At 37.6% G+C, this 16,636-nt stretch overlaps 1 protein-coding gene across 1 annotated transcript in view; it reads left to right on the top strand.

Moving 5' to 3' along the window:
• Positions 1-4,830: 4,830 nt before the first annotated feature.
• LOC134800584 (uncharacterized) overlaps positions 4,831-16,636 on the top strand; it is a 167,748-nt gene continuing 155,942 nt past the window's right edge. Inside the window, exon 1 of the mRNA XM_063773074.1 lies at positions 4,831-5,135. Within this exon, the coding sequence (XP_063629144.1) occupies positions 5,117-5,135 (19 nt within the window). The 5' untranslated portion in view covers positions 4,831-5,116. The remainder of the gene's footprint in view (positions 5,136-16,636) is intronic.

Here is a 16,636-nt window from a genome sequence, read left to right as displayed (position 1 = left end):
AAACCATTTTCCGAATAAATGTAAAAAATTCTTCCACCGAACTTAGAAAGTACCTACTACAGCTGGTAGGACCGTGGGCCTTGGGAAGGTATGGCTATGCTTAATAATTCTGCCGCGCCAGCAATGATTGCGCGGTGATCGATTACATTTGGAAACTCATGAAATGCTTACCTTGTCCTCCTTAAATAAGTTCTTTATTTAATTATTTAAACGAGTTTTCAAATGCAAGTACCGCGGTTATGGTGGTGGGGCGGGGTTGCTGATGCCGACTATGGTGTATTTAAAATAACTAACTAGACATTGACACAACCTTGCCTATAAATATGAAAACTAGAAAAGTCGAGTTTCATAGGCTGAAAAGACAATGGTATTAATGTATAGTTTATGCAAGATACGAGTTCCGTATAAATAAATACCTACAATTGGAGTGAAGACTCCGTGAGTGGAACCTAAGTCCGAATAAGGAAATACCATTGGAGTGAAAACTCCGCGAGTGCTGCATGGGATATCGGCCCATGTAGTGCAAATGATAAGTTCTTCAGAATTAAAAATAAATATAGCTCAGGAAAAATTCCATAAAATTTAAATTGTTAGTAATATGTGACTATAATTAACGTTAAGGTGTGAAACTCAGGTTATTGTCACAAAGACTCGTTGAACTTTAATGTATGTCTTGGGGTCCAATCCTATGTATATGTGTCTACCTGTTCTGTTTGTTACACGTTAGGTTACTTCGATAACTCCTTAAGTACAGAAATTCGGTAGTTAGAAGGTACTTACCTCACGCACATGTTCCGTGCTTACTTACGGATAGTATTACAATAATGTCTTAATTGTCCGCTTTAGAATGTGCCTGGGTGTCGTGTGCTGCTATCTGCGAGCACTCTTCCAAGTACGCACGTTTCAGAAGCTAGCGTAATGGACATTTTTAAAGTTGCTGTCGACAAATTATAAGAATACTTTTCGCAAAAACAGAGTTTGTATGAACGATTCGTGTTTCGACTGATGCAACAAGAATTGTACTTTGGAAATTTCTAATCTAATCTATTCCTAATGATTCTAAATGTGATTTCAATGCGGAAAATTGAGCCTCCGCCGATCTAAAGGAAAATATTGAATCTAGGGGTTTCAGTTACAATAAACAAGTGATTATGGGAACAAATTTGATAAAATGTTAGGAGGCAACTGAAAGAGTTTTTGGGCAAACAACAAACAGGTAGACAGGATTGCGATAATGGCGCCGCCTTCCCCCTAAAAGATAAAATGTGCCGGCATGTGATAAATGTGCCTACAAAGGCCAATTCAAAATGCAAAGCTGCACTAGGACTAAATGAGTACCGATAAAAGTCGACGGGCCGACTAAATTAAAGTCCAAAAATAAATAAATTACCTAAAGCCAATCAACTAATTTTAGTGCCAAAAGAACACAATAGTAATTCTATAAATTTACAATCAGGTCAAAGGTCAATTTAAGGTAAATAAATAGACGCTGGGTCCGTCACAATGCCACACATTGTGTAGGTATCTAAAGTAAATGCTGAAAAAAATACAAAGTACCAATCAGTGACGATGCGTGAAACCTTGCACTCCCACTGCGCTACTTTATATATGACTTGTTCCTAATAGTGAAAACATACACATACGAACATAGTAACCAAATCCGTAAAATGGACGGCCAAGCGATGGCGTCAATATCGGACAGTTACCCAGATAGAGATGAGTTTTAATTAAGTGTAATAAAAAGGCACGTTAGTGGGAAATTTATACTGTGTACGTATAAAAACGTAAGGACCAGACGTGATCTTGATTGCACCAAATTGCAGTTTGCCTAGTTGAGGTTGAAACTAACAAAATCAAACAAACCTTGTAAATTGAGGTTGCAGATCGAGCCTCTATATTTGCAAGAATACATATATATTATCAAAGAGTTATTTACTTAAGTCGTTGTTTAATTATCGTACAGGTACTAAGTACCAAGTATGAACTAAAACCCAAAATGACGTAGGGTTTTATTAAAGCAACGGAATAATAATAAAGTAAATCTTCGAACAATGTAGTCGGTGAAACCGTGTTCATGGTAATGAAATTCCATTGGTTCCTTGTAAAATATACATAATTAGAGTTAAACAATATATGCCACCATCAAAATGAACATACACAGGTGCTAGTTTTGCTCTATAATAAATCTGTAAGTAATTGAACCTAAGGGAAGCAAAATGTCTTTAAAAATTTTTATTAATGTGACTGTAACTGTAAAATTAAGGCTGTGTATATTGTAGTCAAGGGCTATTGTAGACTATAGTCAAGGCTAAAATCAACTTCCAATTGTAAGCAGGGATTAAAGTTGTTTTCATAACATAAATAATATCATTCATTGTATAAGTAACATTAAGTTGCTAGATTAACAGTACAGTCGATATACCATACTTGAATATAATTGAGGTCAATACTGTATTCAGCAAGTATTATAATTAAAAAACGGTGATAAAATAATGTATCCAATGCAATTTATAATAATAACGGTCAAATATGTAGGTACCTACATCATTTTACCCGAGTAATAGAAATCTATTTGTATAGATCATGGTTTGCGTAAATAACATACCAGTACACAAGTAAAACTAAATAGGTTGTGATATCTGGTATGACTTTTTACCTTACATAACATTGGACCATTTACGTATATTATAAATTGCATTATATCTATATATTATACTATATTACCTATCAAACAGCCAAGTAAAACTGAGGAAATCAGTTGTTGCCAATAAATAATGTACATGTACGAGATGTTATTGGAAAGCGACCTGTATGTTACAATTTTATTGGAAATTCACGAAATAGGTATTAATTGTGTGAAACGTGTATATACCTTGAACGCTAATGAAAATACCTAGAAAAGTGTAAGCTTCCAAAGAAAATATGTATCAATTAAGGTTAAACTGGTAAGATATTTAAACCTCGAGTTATTGTCAATTTGAATAAAAGAAAGCAGACTCGAAATTCAAAACTGAAAAAAGGAGAAGGAGAGAGACTGACATTGTAAAAGTAAAACCATAATTGTATTAAAACACTTTATTACGCTAAACAAGTACATAACAATAAGAGAATAGAATAAATGTGTACAAAGGCGAACTCATCCCTTTAAAGGATCTCTTCCAGCTGACCGCTAAGTAACTGAGAGAGATACTAGGAATAGTGTAAATATTCCAAGGTTATATTGTTAAAAAATGTTTATTGTTGAACTGTTGAGAAATGAATATATCCACACCTCGCCGAGTTTCTTCCGCCGGTTCTTCTCGGGTCTGAGGTTAACGCTGTTTTCCGAACCGGTGGTAGTATGTCGGAATTAGAATCTAAATTAACCTAGCAGTTATAAGATAAACAGATGTGAGATGACTGAACTATTGTTGCATGGCTAACGCATAAAATAAAATAAATAAATCATTATAAAAAGGAAGAGATGTGACGTTTATACAATAAAAGTGCAATGCGAACTACCTGCAAGTCGACATTCTGTTGTCAACTGTCATGGCGTACAGGCGGGTCGCGGAGCACACCTGACTGACCAACTGAGTTTTATTTATCACCTTGTAATACAACAGAACCTAGACGTCACAATATGTACAGACTAATATTAGTGCCAGAAAACGTAGAGGCTTTGGATCACCGCGGAGTAGATATCTTAGTGGCACACTCTTATTTGGAGCACAAACGGTAGCTCTGGAGCACCTCGTCCGTACCGTCTAGGGTTGCCAACCGTACTATATTATATAGTATTGTACTATATTTTGGCTCTCTGTACTATATACTTTTGGAAAAATATATAGTACGCTAAAATACTATATTTCCGATTAAACGTATATTACACTCATGTTTAGTATTTTATCTAAAAATACTATTTTTTTTAGAAATGTACTATATTTATGATGCCGTATTCTGGAAAATGCTATATTCCACCAAAAAAAAGTTGGTAACCCTAGTACCGTCACGTACCGTTCCACTGCTAGCGTCCTACTAAGATGCTCGCAGTCTCGCACGGGTTGGGTTAGGTTAGGTTAAGGCAAGGTAAAATAATTAAAGTCTGGCAAACACAACTTCAGAGTCAGTAACAGTAACTCTGCTTAGTCTGCTTACTCAGCCCTTTCTTTTGGGTGCTCGTAAGACAAAGACATCATGATTCTCGCTCTGTCTATGATTAAAACATAGAAAAGTTTGAAATGAGGCAATCCTGGGCCAAACTATAGATGGTCAAGCAAATCTTGGCAGTAGAAAAAGGCGCGAAATTCAAATTTTCTATGAGATGATATCCCTTCGCGCCTACATTTTTCAAATTTGCCGCCTTTTTCTACTGACAAGATCTGCTTGACCAACTATATATTCATATTGTATAATGTTAAAATCTGAATTGTCTATGGAGGACTAGACCAAGCTAAATTCGCAGTGATTTTGACAGCACAGACTGTGCAAGTGTTAATTTAAACGTCAAACTTTTATGAAATTAAGACGTTTAAATATACTGGGTCAAGCAGATCTTTTCAGTAGAAAAAGGCGGCAAATTTGAAAAATGTAGGCGCGAAAGGATATCATCCCATAGAAAATTTGAATTTCGCGCCTTTTTCTACTGACAAGATTTGCTTGACCGTCTATAACACTTGCACAGTCTGGGCTATCAAAATTGCTGCCAACTTAGCTTGGTCTAACTTAGTGAGTATTATATTCTTTGGTCTAACTCTAAACATTTCGATTTAAAAACAATGTCACAAAATTGAAAAATCGGGAGAAATATATTATAAACTGGCAACATTTATTTTCCATTCCATTTTGCACGAACGCAAGATGGCTGCCAATTTATGTGAATGCAAGGACAAGTAGTTTAGTGATATTTTCAACTAGTGTGATAATACACTACAAATGTGATTTTAGCGTTATAAATATATTACTAATATAGTGTTAACGCTCAGTTAATGTTTTCGTGCAATTTTTTATAAGTTATATTTGTTAAATCGTGTGTGCAATATTGCGTTGGATTTGTGGCATTTATAATGTTCTGTGTTGATTCGTGATTATTTATGCAGTGACAGCCCTTTTGGGCTGATATTATGCTTATTATTGGATGATACAGGGAGTTCCACGTAAGTACCAACAGCTTTATACTTACTTTTGTAAATCTTTTGATGTTTGTCGAACTGTTTCGTCAGTAACCTATTTGACTATATCGGGGTTTTAAGTTTATAGTGGCGTGGTGGCGCCGGGCTGCCGGCTGCCGAGCAGCTGATAAGTCGCCAGCCGAAAGCTGGGTTGGCATTAAATTTAGTAACCCTAGAATGTTCTGTTCAAACTTGACACGAAAGTTTAGTTATCTAGGAACAGATGTTTTAGTTCTTTGTTTGACAAGTGATTATGACTCTTTGCAAGCGTCACGAACTCCTCATATGGTGTTTGCTGGCTTACTAAAGGGTGTTGTTCCGTTTTTAAGGCTAAACCGGCCGGGTGGTTTCAATCGATGTGGCTGCCAAAGACCGATCTCGCGACTGACGCTCATAATATCGTTCTGAAGTTTTTTCATCCATAAACAACTATTCTATTTACTGAATACGCAATTTATCTGAGTTAGGTGGGAGGTTATCATAAATTTAAATGTTATGTATTAAACATTGATCTTTGATCTGTTTATTGTACCCATTTTCGATCCAAGTATGATTTGTACATTAGAATTCTATAATAAAATCCTGATCACACAAGATATTACTGTTTAGAAATGTCTGGAAATCAAATATTTAGTCATAATTCACATCTTATACTTAATACAACAGTTTTATATTTATCCCAAAAATGCATGTAATATGAATTATTATGAATATATGAATGTGAATATGCACAAGAAATCTATTCTTATAACTTTCTTGAGTTGAAATTACATCAGCCAAAGTGGTTTATAAAAAACCCTTAAGACAAGGAATACTGTACAGTCAAGCCTATAAAATGCATTTATTTTTGCTTCAATATGAATTTCATAACATTTAAAAATGCACAGGCTTCACGAAATGCTATTACATAAAAACAGCAATTAGCAAAAGGCAGGTGTTACCAATTTCTCAAGATACCTTTCCCAACCTTTATTTTCTTGATAAGTTATTCACTGAATGCATTTAATGTTCTTGTTTTTGCCTTCTCATTTTAAAGGTAGCATTCAGTTCTTGGAGACCGCAACCCATGTGTTCCGTGTGGATTAAATCGCGCGACGTGGTAGTTGCATCTGTCAGTGTTTCTTAGTAATCCATACAAACTAGTGAGTCGTGGTTGTGGTTGCGGTCGTGTGTGGCTAAGAACCGAATGCTACCTCAAGTGTAGTTGGGGATCTACTGGAGGATACTTTAAATGGACAAAATGTAATCGAATTTTGAACTGCAATGGAAAAAAAGAACTTTCCAAATTCAAAACTGCAAAAATGACTACTAGACAGGAGGTTATAGTCTTGTCATTTATTTCTTCACTGTCCTCTTTGTTGTGCTAACTCACTGGTTCTAAAATTTTTTTTAATAAACAAGTACAAGGGTCACTAAAGAGTACATGGGATTTTCCTTGTGTTGTCTAGTTCCTGTGGTAATGACTAATTCTGAGTAAACTTAGGTATTACAATTGTTTGCAATCTACATATTTTTATTATTAGTATTACTGATTAATTTAAGTATCAAGTCTAAGATCCAAACTCACACAAAAAACACTTACCTTAACCTATTTAGACCAATTAGTGGACATACTTCTGTAAAGAATACAGCACAGAACATACAGGTTGGCCAAAAAATAAGTGCATTCCCATTGCCAGGTAGGTTTTGGGATTTTACTGAGCAACTTTTACTATGGGACCAACCCCGAAATCGCACAAAATTGTTTGGCAGTTTCATATTTTGGCGTCCATTTTCTATGGGAGGGTAAATTTTTTTTTCGCGATTTCACGGTTGGTCCCATAGTAAACCTCCCTGGCAATGGGAATGCACAAATTTTTTGGCCACTGTGTATACTACCTCCTTTCCGAGGTGAGTTAAAACTATTTTGTTTCAAATATAGCGACATAAAATTCGTACATGTTAACAGAAGAATTTACAATGTCAACAAGTCTAATGCTTAGCTAGGAACAGTTTGCATATAGCAAAGCTTCCAAACAGGTCTGTGTTTAATTGTTTATTCAAATTTTGGATCTTTGGCCTTTTGTGAATCGACAGGTTCAGTTGTCAAGTTGAAATCTTTGTCTAGCTGCAGGTTATTTATACAATACATATACATAAGGCTTCTATTGTGTTTGTTTGGAATAAATTCTGAAGAAATATGATAATTAGGTACTTAACCGCAGGAGAAGGGAAAAAGTCACTATAACAGGCGGCCTCCATTTACAATACAACACAATTAAACACAGAATAATGATGTTTGTATATACCCAAAAGTTTGTTGACGATACTGACCAACTGTAGCCTGTTTTTATCCAATGATCTCACATTGTTATATGTCAGAGCAGTGCAGAACCAAATTCTCTCAAGTATAAATCTTTTTACAGTACATATAGTCCTATTTTCCCGCACTAGTGCGTAAAATAGCACTTTTCGTGCGATGTCAAAAGTTTAAAGGGCCATATGTACTGTAAAACGTTGTACGATACACGTGCGAATAGGTAATTCACAACTCGTGTCGATTTAAAACACTCCCTTCGATCGTGTTTTAATTTATCGCCACTCGTTTCGAATTTCCTCTTTTCCGCACTTGTATCGTAAATAACTATTTGCGTTGACCTGCCCTGCCGATCATCGTATCAATCGCATTGATATTAAAGGCCAGAGCACACCGGCTGCGTGTGCGTAGACGTGCATGTGCGCGTGCACTAAAATGTCGCCGGACACGCACACATCACGAAAGCGGTGTGCCGTCTCTCATAGTGATCTGTATATTACAACGCGCACGTGTACATCTACGCACACGCAGTCGGTGTGCACAGGTTGGTCATTTATTATAACTTTTTTAACTGATTTGATATAACATTGACGAGGAAACGGAAGCGATCGCTAATTCGTAATTCTGTCATTAATGTCATTATGCCTGACCTTTCCCAAGCAATTACCCAAATTGGAATAATTTAGAATAAATCTTTTTCAATGCGGTTGCGGCCGCGGCGCAGGAAGCCGTCCCGGTCGGGCTTGTTAACGTTGCATCTGTTTAAAAACCGGCCAAGTGCGAGTCTAAATGGTGCCCCAACGTACCGTACTCACATTTTTATAATATTGTTTCAACGCCGCACAAAACTGTTCGCGGAGCTCTTATGTGATCACTTCGGTCTTGAAAATCGGTTAAATGCGTTTTTCTCAAAGATGATGATGTAGGATTTACGTACCTTTTGATGTAGGTACCTAAAATTTGGAACAGTTATAGCAAGTACTATCACTAACACTGTGAATAAGTCAAAACCGCTTATTTTAAACAGACTTTGTCTTAACTCTAGGTTTTATGTATTTATGGTATTGGTAAAGCCATGGGACGGAGGATGATTTTTTAATTTGTTATTAATTTTATTGATTGTTGTTTTAGCGACCATAAAAATATGAATAGCTCACTAATAAATGCTCAGATAACCAGCGGAGGCGTAATATACTGCTTCCTTTATAAGTTTTATCACTTTGGATATTATGAAATTCTAAAAAAACCGGACAAGTCCGAGTCACACTCGCCCACCGAGGGCTCCGTACTTTTTAGTATTTGTTGTTATAGCGGCAACAGAAATAAATACATTATCTGTGAAAATTTCAACTGTCTAGCTATCACGGTTCATGAGATACAGCCTGGTGACTGACAGATGGACAGACGGACAGTGGAGTCTTAGTAATAGGGTCCCGTTTTTACCCTTTTGGGTACGGAACCCTAAAAACGAAATGTGTATCTTTACCTTTGTAATGTCTCAAACTATATCCTCGTAGTAAACTAAACTGTAGTTTTAACTTCCTTACAATATACAACTAAAATGTAAAATGTCCGTATCTGAAGATTCACTAAAAATACCCTTCGCGAAAATAGTTTAATAAATCAAATTAAACGTATATATGGCATCATTTTATCAGGCGCACGTGGCCTATCCCTTTTATACTACCCCATGAATCAATTTAGAGTTCTCATTGTTATCAATGATGTATAACGAAGGTAAAAACCCCTCTAATAAAAGGGTGATTAAACACCAAAACGAGCCAGGTGTTTGGCAGGTGAGGACACCCCTTTACAATTACCTTTAATTTACACATTTTAAACCTTACAGCATAAGAGATAAAGCTTACCAGTGGTCAGGGTGTGTTGCTCTAGTAGGGTATGTTTTATATTTGACACGAGTTTTAGTTACGTATATTTAATTACATATAGGGCGTCGTGCCATAACGTGTGTTTTTTTTTCTCTCCTCCCTCCTCTGTTTTTTATTATTGATTTTATTGTTCAATATTTATTTCTTTTTGTCTTTTATCTTTTTGTATATTTTATTTTCTTTTATTTCATGTCACGTCTTACACAATCTAATAAACTAAGACAATTAACATTTTCTGTACTTAACACTATTGTTCCTTATTACTAGTATTTTTGAAGCATATGTACTTTTTTTTTTTTTTTTTTTTGTTTTTCTTTTTTTTTTTTCTCTTACTTCCTATACACTCTAATCAAACATGATTCTATGATTGCTTGTTTTCATTATTTATGCTATCAGATTAGCGCGCTTTGAGCGCAAAACACTACGTTTCCTAAGCAACAGGGTTTAGCGCCAAATTGTGCTCCTTAATTTGGCGCGGCATATGGCGCATACTAATCTAGCACAATTTGGCGCGTAGAGAGTTTTCGTATGGTTCAGCTTTTACATAACTACCGTTTTATTTAAATCTATACATTTTCAATTCTTTATGCGATCAGATTAACGTGCGTTGAGCGCAAAACACTACGTTTCCTAAGCAACAGGGTTTTGCGCCAAATTGTGCTCCTTAATTTGGCGCGGCATATGGCGCATACTAATCTAGCACAATTTGGCGCGTACAGAGTTTTCGTATGGTTCAGCTTTTACATAATTACCGTTTTATTTAAATCTATACATTTTCAATTCTTTATGCGATCAGATTAACGCGCGTTGAGCGCAAAACACTACGTTTCCTAAGCAACAGGGTTTTGCGCCAAATTGTGCTCCTTAATTTGGCGCGGCATATGGCGCATACTAATCTAGCACAATTTGGCGCGTACAGAGTTTTCGTATGGTTCAGCTTTTACATAATTACCGTTTTATTTAAATGTATACTTTTTCAATTCTTTATGCGATCAGATTAACGCGCTTTGAGCGCAAAACACTACGTTTCCTAAGCAACAGGGTTTTGCGCCAAATTATGCTCCTTAATTAGGTTAGGCGCGGCATATGGCGCATATTAATCTAGCACAATTTGGCGCGTACAGAGTTTTCGTATGGTTCATCTTTTACATAACTACCGTTTTATTTAAATCTATACATTTTCAATTCTTTATGCGATCAGATTAACGCACTTTGAGCGCAAAACACTACGTTTCCTAAGCAACAGGGTTTTGCGCCAAATTGTGCTCCTTAATTTGGCGCGGCATATGGCGCATACTAATCGAGCACAATTTGGCGCGTACAGAGTTTTCGTATGGTTCAGCTTTTACATAACTAATAGATAGATAAACACTTTATTCATTTCCACAACATACATGGTAATTACAAAGAGAGATTTATTAAACATTCACATGCAGCTTAAATTAAAAGAAAAACTATTATACACGATAAACTATTATACAAAAAAGGACCATGTGTCGTGGCAGAGAATTGGCGCTGGCTCAGCATGATGATGCGGCAAGCCACACCGCTGATATTCTGCCAGGACCTTACATAATGTAATGTGCAACGCTTTATGATGTACCTGATGTTTATGTAGTATTTGTGTAAGTGTTGTGTTAGTGTGATTTAGTATGTGTAATTGTGTATATATGCGAGTCGCGGCAATATCTTTTAAATTGTGTGATCTGGTTTTTTTTACGTGAAAGTAACATAAGTGACATATATATAAGTACATTTAAAGAAACATCAAAAAAATGAATGAATGAAGACAAGGGAGTTTCAGCCTTTTTCTTTTTGTTTTAAAAGGTGTAGACGATAGTTGTTTTTGAAACTAAGTTTATTTCGTAAGCGACGGATCGGTGGAGGAATATTGTTCCAGCATTTACTAGCACGGTACCGAAAACTCCCCCTAAAAGCAGCGGAGCTGTGCCTGGGAACCAGTAAAACGACCGCTCGTGACGTTCTAGGTTGGTGGTGGGTATTAGAGAGCCATACGAGTTTTTTAAAGAGATAAGAGGGCTGTTTCGTTTGGATAGTGTCAAATAGCAGGCATGCAAACATAAGTTCTTGTCGAGCGGCCATTTTTAACGTATCCGAGTTATTAAGGTATGGTGTGATGTGTGTCCTAGGAGGTATTTTGAAACAATATCTCGCGCAAGCATTTTGTACTCTTTGAATGAGACGCTGTGAACGAGCCAGAAGGCATGGGCCATATGCAGTGAGACAATAATTCAGTTTGGATAAAACCAAGGATTCACAGAGTCTCAATCGAAGGTTGACACTGAGAAAGTTTCGGATGTTATATAAAAGTTTTAAGCGATATAAACAGTTGCGAGCGGTTTCTGTATAACTACCGTTTTATTTAAATCTATACATTTTCAATTCTTTATGCGATCGGATTAGCGCGCTTTGAGCGCAAAACACTACGTTTCCTAAGCAACAGGGTTTTGCGCCAAATTGTGCTCCTTAATTTGGCGCGGCATATGGCGCATACTAATCTAGCACAATTTGACGCGTACAGAGTTTTCGTATGGTTCATCTTTTACATAACTACCGTTTTATTTAAATCTATACATTTTCAATTCTTTATGCGATCAGATTAACGCACTTTGAGCGCAAAACACTACGTTTCCTAAGCAACAGGGTTTTGCGCCAAATTGTGCTCCTTAATTTGGCGCGGCATATGGCGCATACTAATCGAGCACAATTTGGCGCGTACAGAGTTTTCGTATGGTTCAGCTTTTACATAACTATAACTACTGTTTTATTTAAATCTATACATTTTCAATTCTTTATGCGATCGGATTAGCGCGCTTTGAGCGAAAAACACTACATTTCCTAAGCAACAGGGTTTTGCGCCAAATTGTGCTCCTTAATTTGACGCGGCATATGGCGCATACTAATCTAGCACAATTTGGCGCGTACAGAGTTTTCGTATGGTTCAGCTTTTACATAACTACCGTTTTATTGAAATCTATACATTTTCAATTCTTTATGCGCTCAGATTAACGCGCTTTGAGCGCAAAACACTACGTTTCCTAAGCAACAGGGTTTTGCGCCAAATTGTGCTTCTTAATTTGGCGCGGCATATGGCATATGGCGCATAGTAATCTAGCACAATTTGGCGCGTACAGAGTTTTCGTATGGTTTAGCTTCTACATAACTACCTTTTTATTTAAATCTATACATTTTCAATTCTTTATGCGATCCGATTAGCGCGCTTTCAGCGCAAAACACTACATTTCCTAAGCTACAGGGTACGGCGCCAAATTGTGCTCACTTAATTTGGCGCGGCATATGGCGCATACTAATTTGGCACAATTTGGCGCGCACAGAGTTTTCGTATGGTTCAACTTTTAGTCTTTTACATAATTACAGATTTATTAAAATCTATAGAGTTGTTTGAATTTGGCGCACGGGGTATGGCGTAAATTTGGCGCCTGTCAATTTGGCGCAGTAATTTGGCGCGGTAAGTCCACTTGAAAATAATAACGTGTGGTTAGTTACTAGTGTTACTACTTACTCGCAAACATATAATTAAGGTTATCGTATACTTAGCAACTATGACAGCGATTGGCATTGAGCTTTGGGGTGACAGGGAAGGCAGACGTTGCCGATACGATGTCGGGTTGATATATACGATAACTTTTAAAACTCACAACAAAAACTATACACAATCTATGTCCTACATGCAAAAAAAAAAACATTTTAGCTACACTTCTCATAGCATTTCTTTAGCTCTTAACCACTAACGTACGAATGTGGTACGTCCGCGTAGTCAAAGTCGTTATGTTATGACGTTTCGTTAAAGTTCATAATTGGTTACCGTAAAACCTCGTCAGTGGTTAAGGCCGTTAGGGTTTGTCTGACTCCAGTCAGATTAAGAATAACGAAGCACGTGCAAAAAGTCAGAATAATCGTGGATCGGATGCACCTGCTTACTCAGTCGAGTTTTTTCTCTCCCTTTCTTTATCTAAAATAGACGTGGGAAGACAAACTCTATCTATGTAGATATATCACTTTGTATCGCCACGTTGGAGGCAGACAAACGTACAAACCGCAGTAGCATGTGAATGCGAACAGATCACTCATGTTTATTTTACAAATTTTACTCAATGCGAGTCAGCAAGCAACACTCTAAAGACTAAGGCTTGATAAACCTTTTTTTATTACACTTGTCATAAAGGAAATTATTCCACGCAAGAAGAGAATAAAATAGGTTTTTAATCGATCAGCAAACCTTGATCTGAATTTCTGGGAAAAATACCTGACGAATTTGCGTCGTATTGCCGTTTCTGTCAAAATAACTACTATTACAACAATAATAATAGGTTTATGGAGGGTTATCTGATAAAATAAACGGCTTAAAAGTCGATATAGCGCACCCTGTTTGGCAGCCGCGCTATTCCATTATGCGTTGATAGTGTTGATACAGTGTTATGCATGTTTTACATGTCATTTGATTCGCATATCCGCTAATAAGCTCATGTATCGCGATACAATTCGCCACATTATCCCACCTTCAATATGTATTAACAACCTTTACACTATACACGATAAGCGTAACAATATAGTCGTTAGATTCTATAGGATAGAGCTCAAAATTGTTTGCATTTTTTGGCTTGACCGTATCGCTTTGGTCCTTTTATATTGGGTGATATAGATATGATGTATTGGGTCTGCGGTGCGATTCATCAAAAGCCGACACTGACGGATTGCCAGACGATGCCGCGGTACCGTTGTGTTGTGGCTATGATGATTGCAACGTAATGGGTGCGATCGCGTTGAAAGCGGCAGATCGCCAACATCGAAAAATCGCAAATCGTTACTTGCCTCTCTGTCGCTCGAATATGCAAAAGAGTAAGAGAGGATGATAACGATTTTCGTATTTTTATTGTTGGCGGAGGCCCTCTGATACGTATGATATTACAAGCACGCGACACAAGTGATGTGGCAGTTGACATATAATTCCAAATTTTACAACCGGTGTGTGCGCGTGCAGTTAAGAGCCGCGCCTGCATGACGCACCAGGTGTGGTTCGTGCTTACTCTGTTTTAGCCATAATACAATTGTCTTTTGTAATACAACAGCCTGTTAAAAATTAATAGTTATAGTGCCGGCTTTGGTTCTTTTTCCCAACATTCCTCTGACTACAATAATGACATCAAAAGTCGCTGCATATAGGTACTACTGGTTTCACTTTGGGGCATTCCAACAGCTGTCTCATACAAACGCATTTTGTTTCGTTGTTTAGGTATATTTTTTCAATGTTTTATGTCGATGATCCTTTTACTGAGCATTTGTTACATCTATTGTGACAGAAAAATCTTATACCTACTTGCAAATCCTCAGAAAATTCGCATTTGTACGGCACAAGGGTAGACAATTTCGTGGAATGCTTATACTTTACACTAAAGCTCTGGGGTTTCCTCCATTCCCTAGGATAGCGGTGGCGTCATATAGCGCCCGTCTCCACACAAAATACTACTACATCCATATTTAGTCGTATTATTTTGTATGGAGACGGCCGCTATATGACGGCACCGCTATAGGAAAACAGAGCTTTACCGCGACTCGGTGCTAAATTGCCAATGTCTATGTCTCTGCGTTTCTTCGTGCTAACCGAATTAGTATAAATCATGGCACCTACAAATTAGTCTACTAAGCCCGACCGATATATTGCGTCCCATTACCATATTCCGATCATTACCAGCTAACAAGCCGCGACGCTAATGACCATCAAACGCCCGTATATCAGCCATTACTCAGCTATCTTATTGTGTTAGTCGGGCTATTTATTACCTATGTTATATCGACAGCGTTTACGAAATGATTAAGTTTTAAAATGACGCTGACACCTATTTATTACGACGAAGAGAAACATCAAAAGTTTCCGTGTATTCCAATTGTCAAATATATTGTCATAATAGTAGTAAACACGGTACTCGACTGAAAAGCTCTCCATTATATCACGATTGTGTAAAATAGTAGTTATTACGTTTTGATAAAGTTTAAGAATTGTCAGTGTCGTTAATGATACACCTGTAGACTTCCTTATCTTACTTTTAACTTGTTGCAGCGATATGTATATCTCTTGTGGATTTTAGTCTCCTCTGCGGTTTTATTCCATTTTGCTATCTCTTTGGCCTCCCTGCTCCAAGCATTTCCCTGCCCATTCTTAGGTTTTCCTAGACGTCTCACCAAATTCTAGACCTTCCTCTTGTATTCTGTCAGTAATACCAAAATTTAGCACTAAAGTTACGTATTCTTAGACAACAGCCTATAAATCTGAGTCGCGGCCCCATTCCGCATCGTAACGGCGAATCAATTTCATTATTCAGTGAAGCCGATATGGGCAGGGTCAATTTGAGTCGATGGATGTTTGTTTTTGAAATATACTGAAAATATACTCAACTAGCACCTGCCTGCATGTCGAGAAAGTTTCTGGCGCGTATTTCACCACACTGACGATTGACACCTGAGACTGAATCTTTTTTGTACATTTCGCAAGTAGCGACTGTACCATCGCCCACACGGTTAACTGTACATCGGTGGACCTTATGCCTTTTGTAATAAGGTCCACCGAGGTACACCTAAGAGTGTTGCTGTTTGTACCCAGCGACAATATTAACCGTGTAATATGTTTTACCGTGAAATTATCACCGTGGTGAAACAGGGGCCAGGTCATCAACCGCAGTCATCAAATATGTAGAAGCCAAAAAAACATACAGCTGTCCCGTAATGTCAAATCATATCAACTTAGTAGCGACGAACAGAGGGTCTACCGCGGACCACGTTCGACGTGTTGCCTCTCTGTCGCACTTGTACATTCGTACGTAAGTGTGACGGGGAGGCAACACGTCGAACGTCGGGTCTTTTGACGTAAGTACAGACACGGCAACACAAATAATCAATGAATGATGAACGAGCCTCATTACGCATTCGGATCGACGGGCTCTACATGATAAAGGTGAGGACATACTGGCGCTTTGCATTTTTTTTGATGATGATGATGTCCTCCCAGACGTATCCGTCGACGGCGACACCCGGACAAATCAGGTATTATGTAAATTCTGAGGTGCATGGGCTCGAACGTGACTTGCGAAACCGAGTTTTGTTTTAAACTTCCGGCCGCAAGACATGCAGTAAAGCTCGCCATTTGAGTCGTAAGTGTATGTGTAGGAGGGCTTGGGCCGAGATTTTCGAAGCTGGGGTTTAGCATCAATATCTTCGAGGCGTGCACTTTCGAAGTTGTTGAGACCAGTGCTGATCGCAGTTCG

This window comes from Cydia splendana, chromosome 20 (genome assembly GCF_910591565.1).
Source record: "Cydia splendana chromosome 20, ilCydSple1.2, whole genome shotgun sequence".
NCBI lineage: Eukaryota > Metazoa > Arthropoda > Insecta > Lepidoptera > Tortricidae > Cydia > Cydia splendana.
This window is presented reverse-complemented; position numbering and strand designations above follow the sequence as displayed.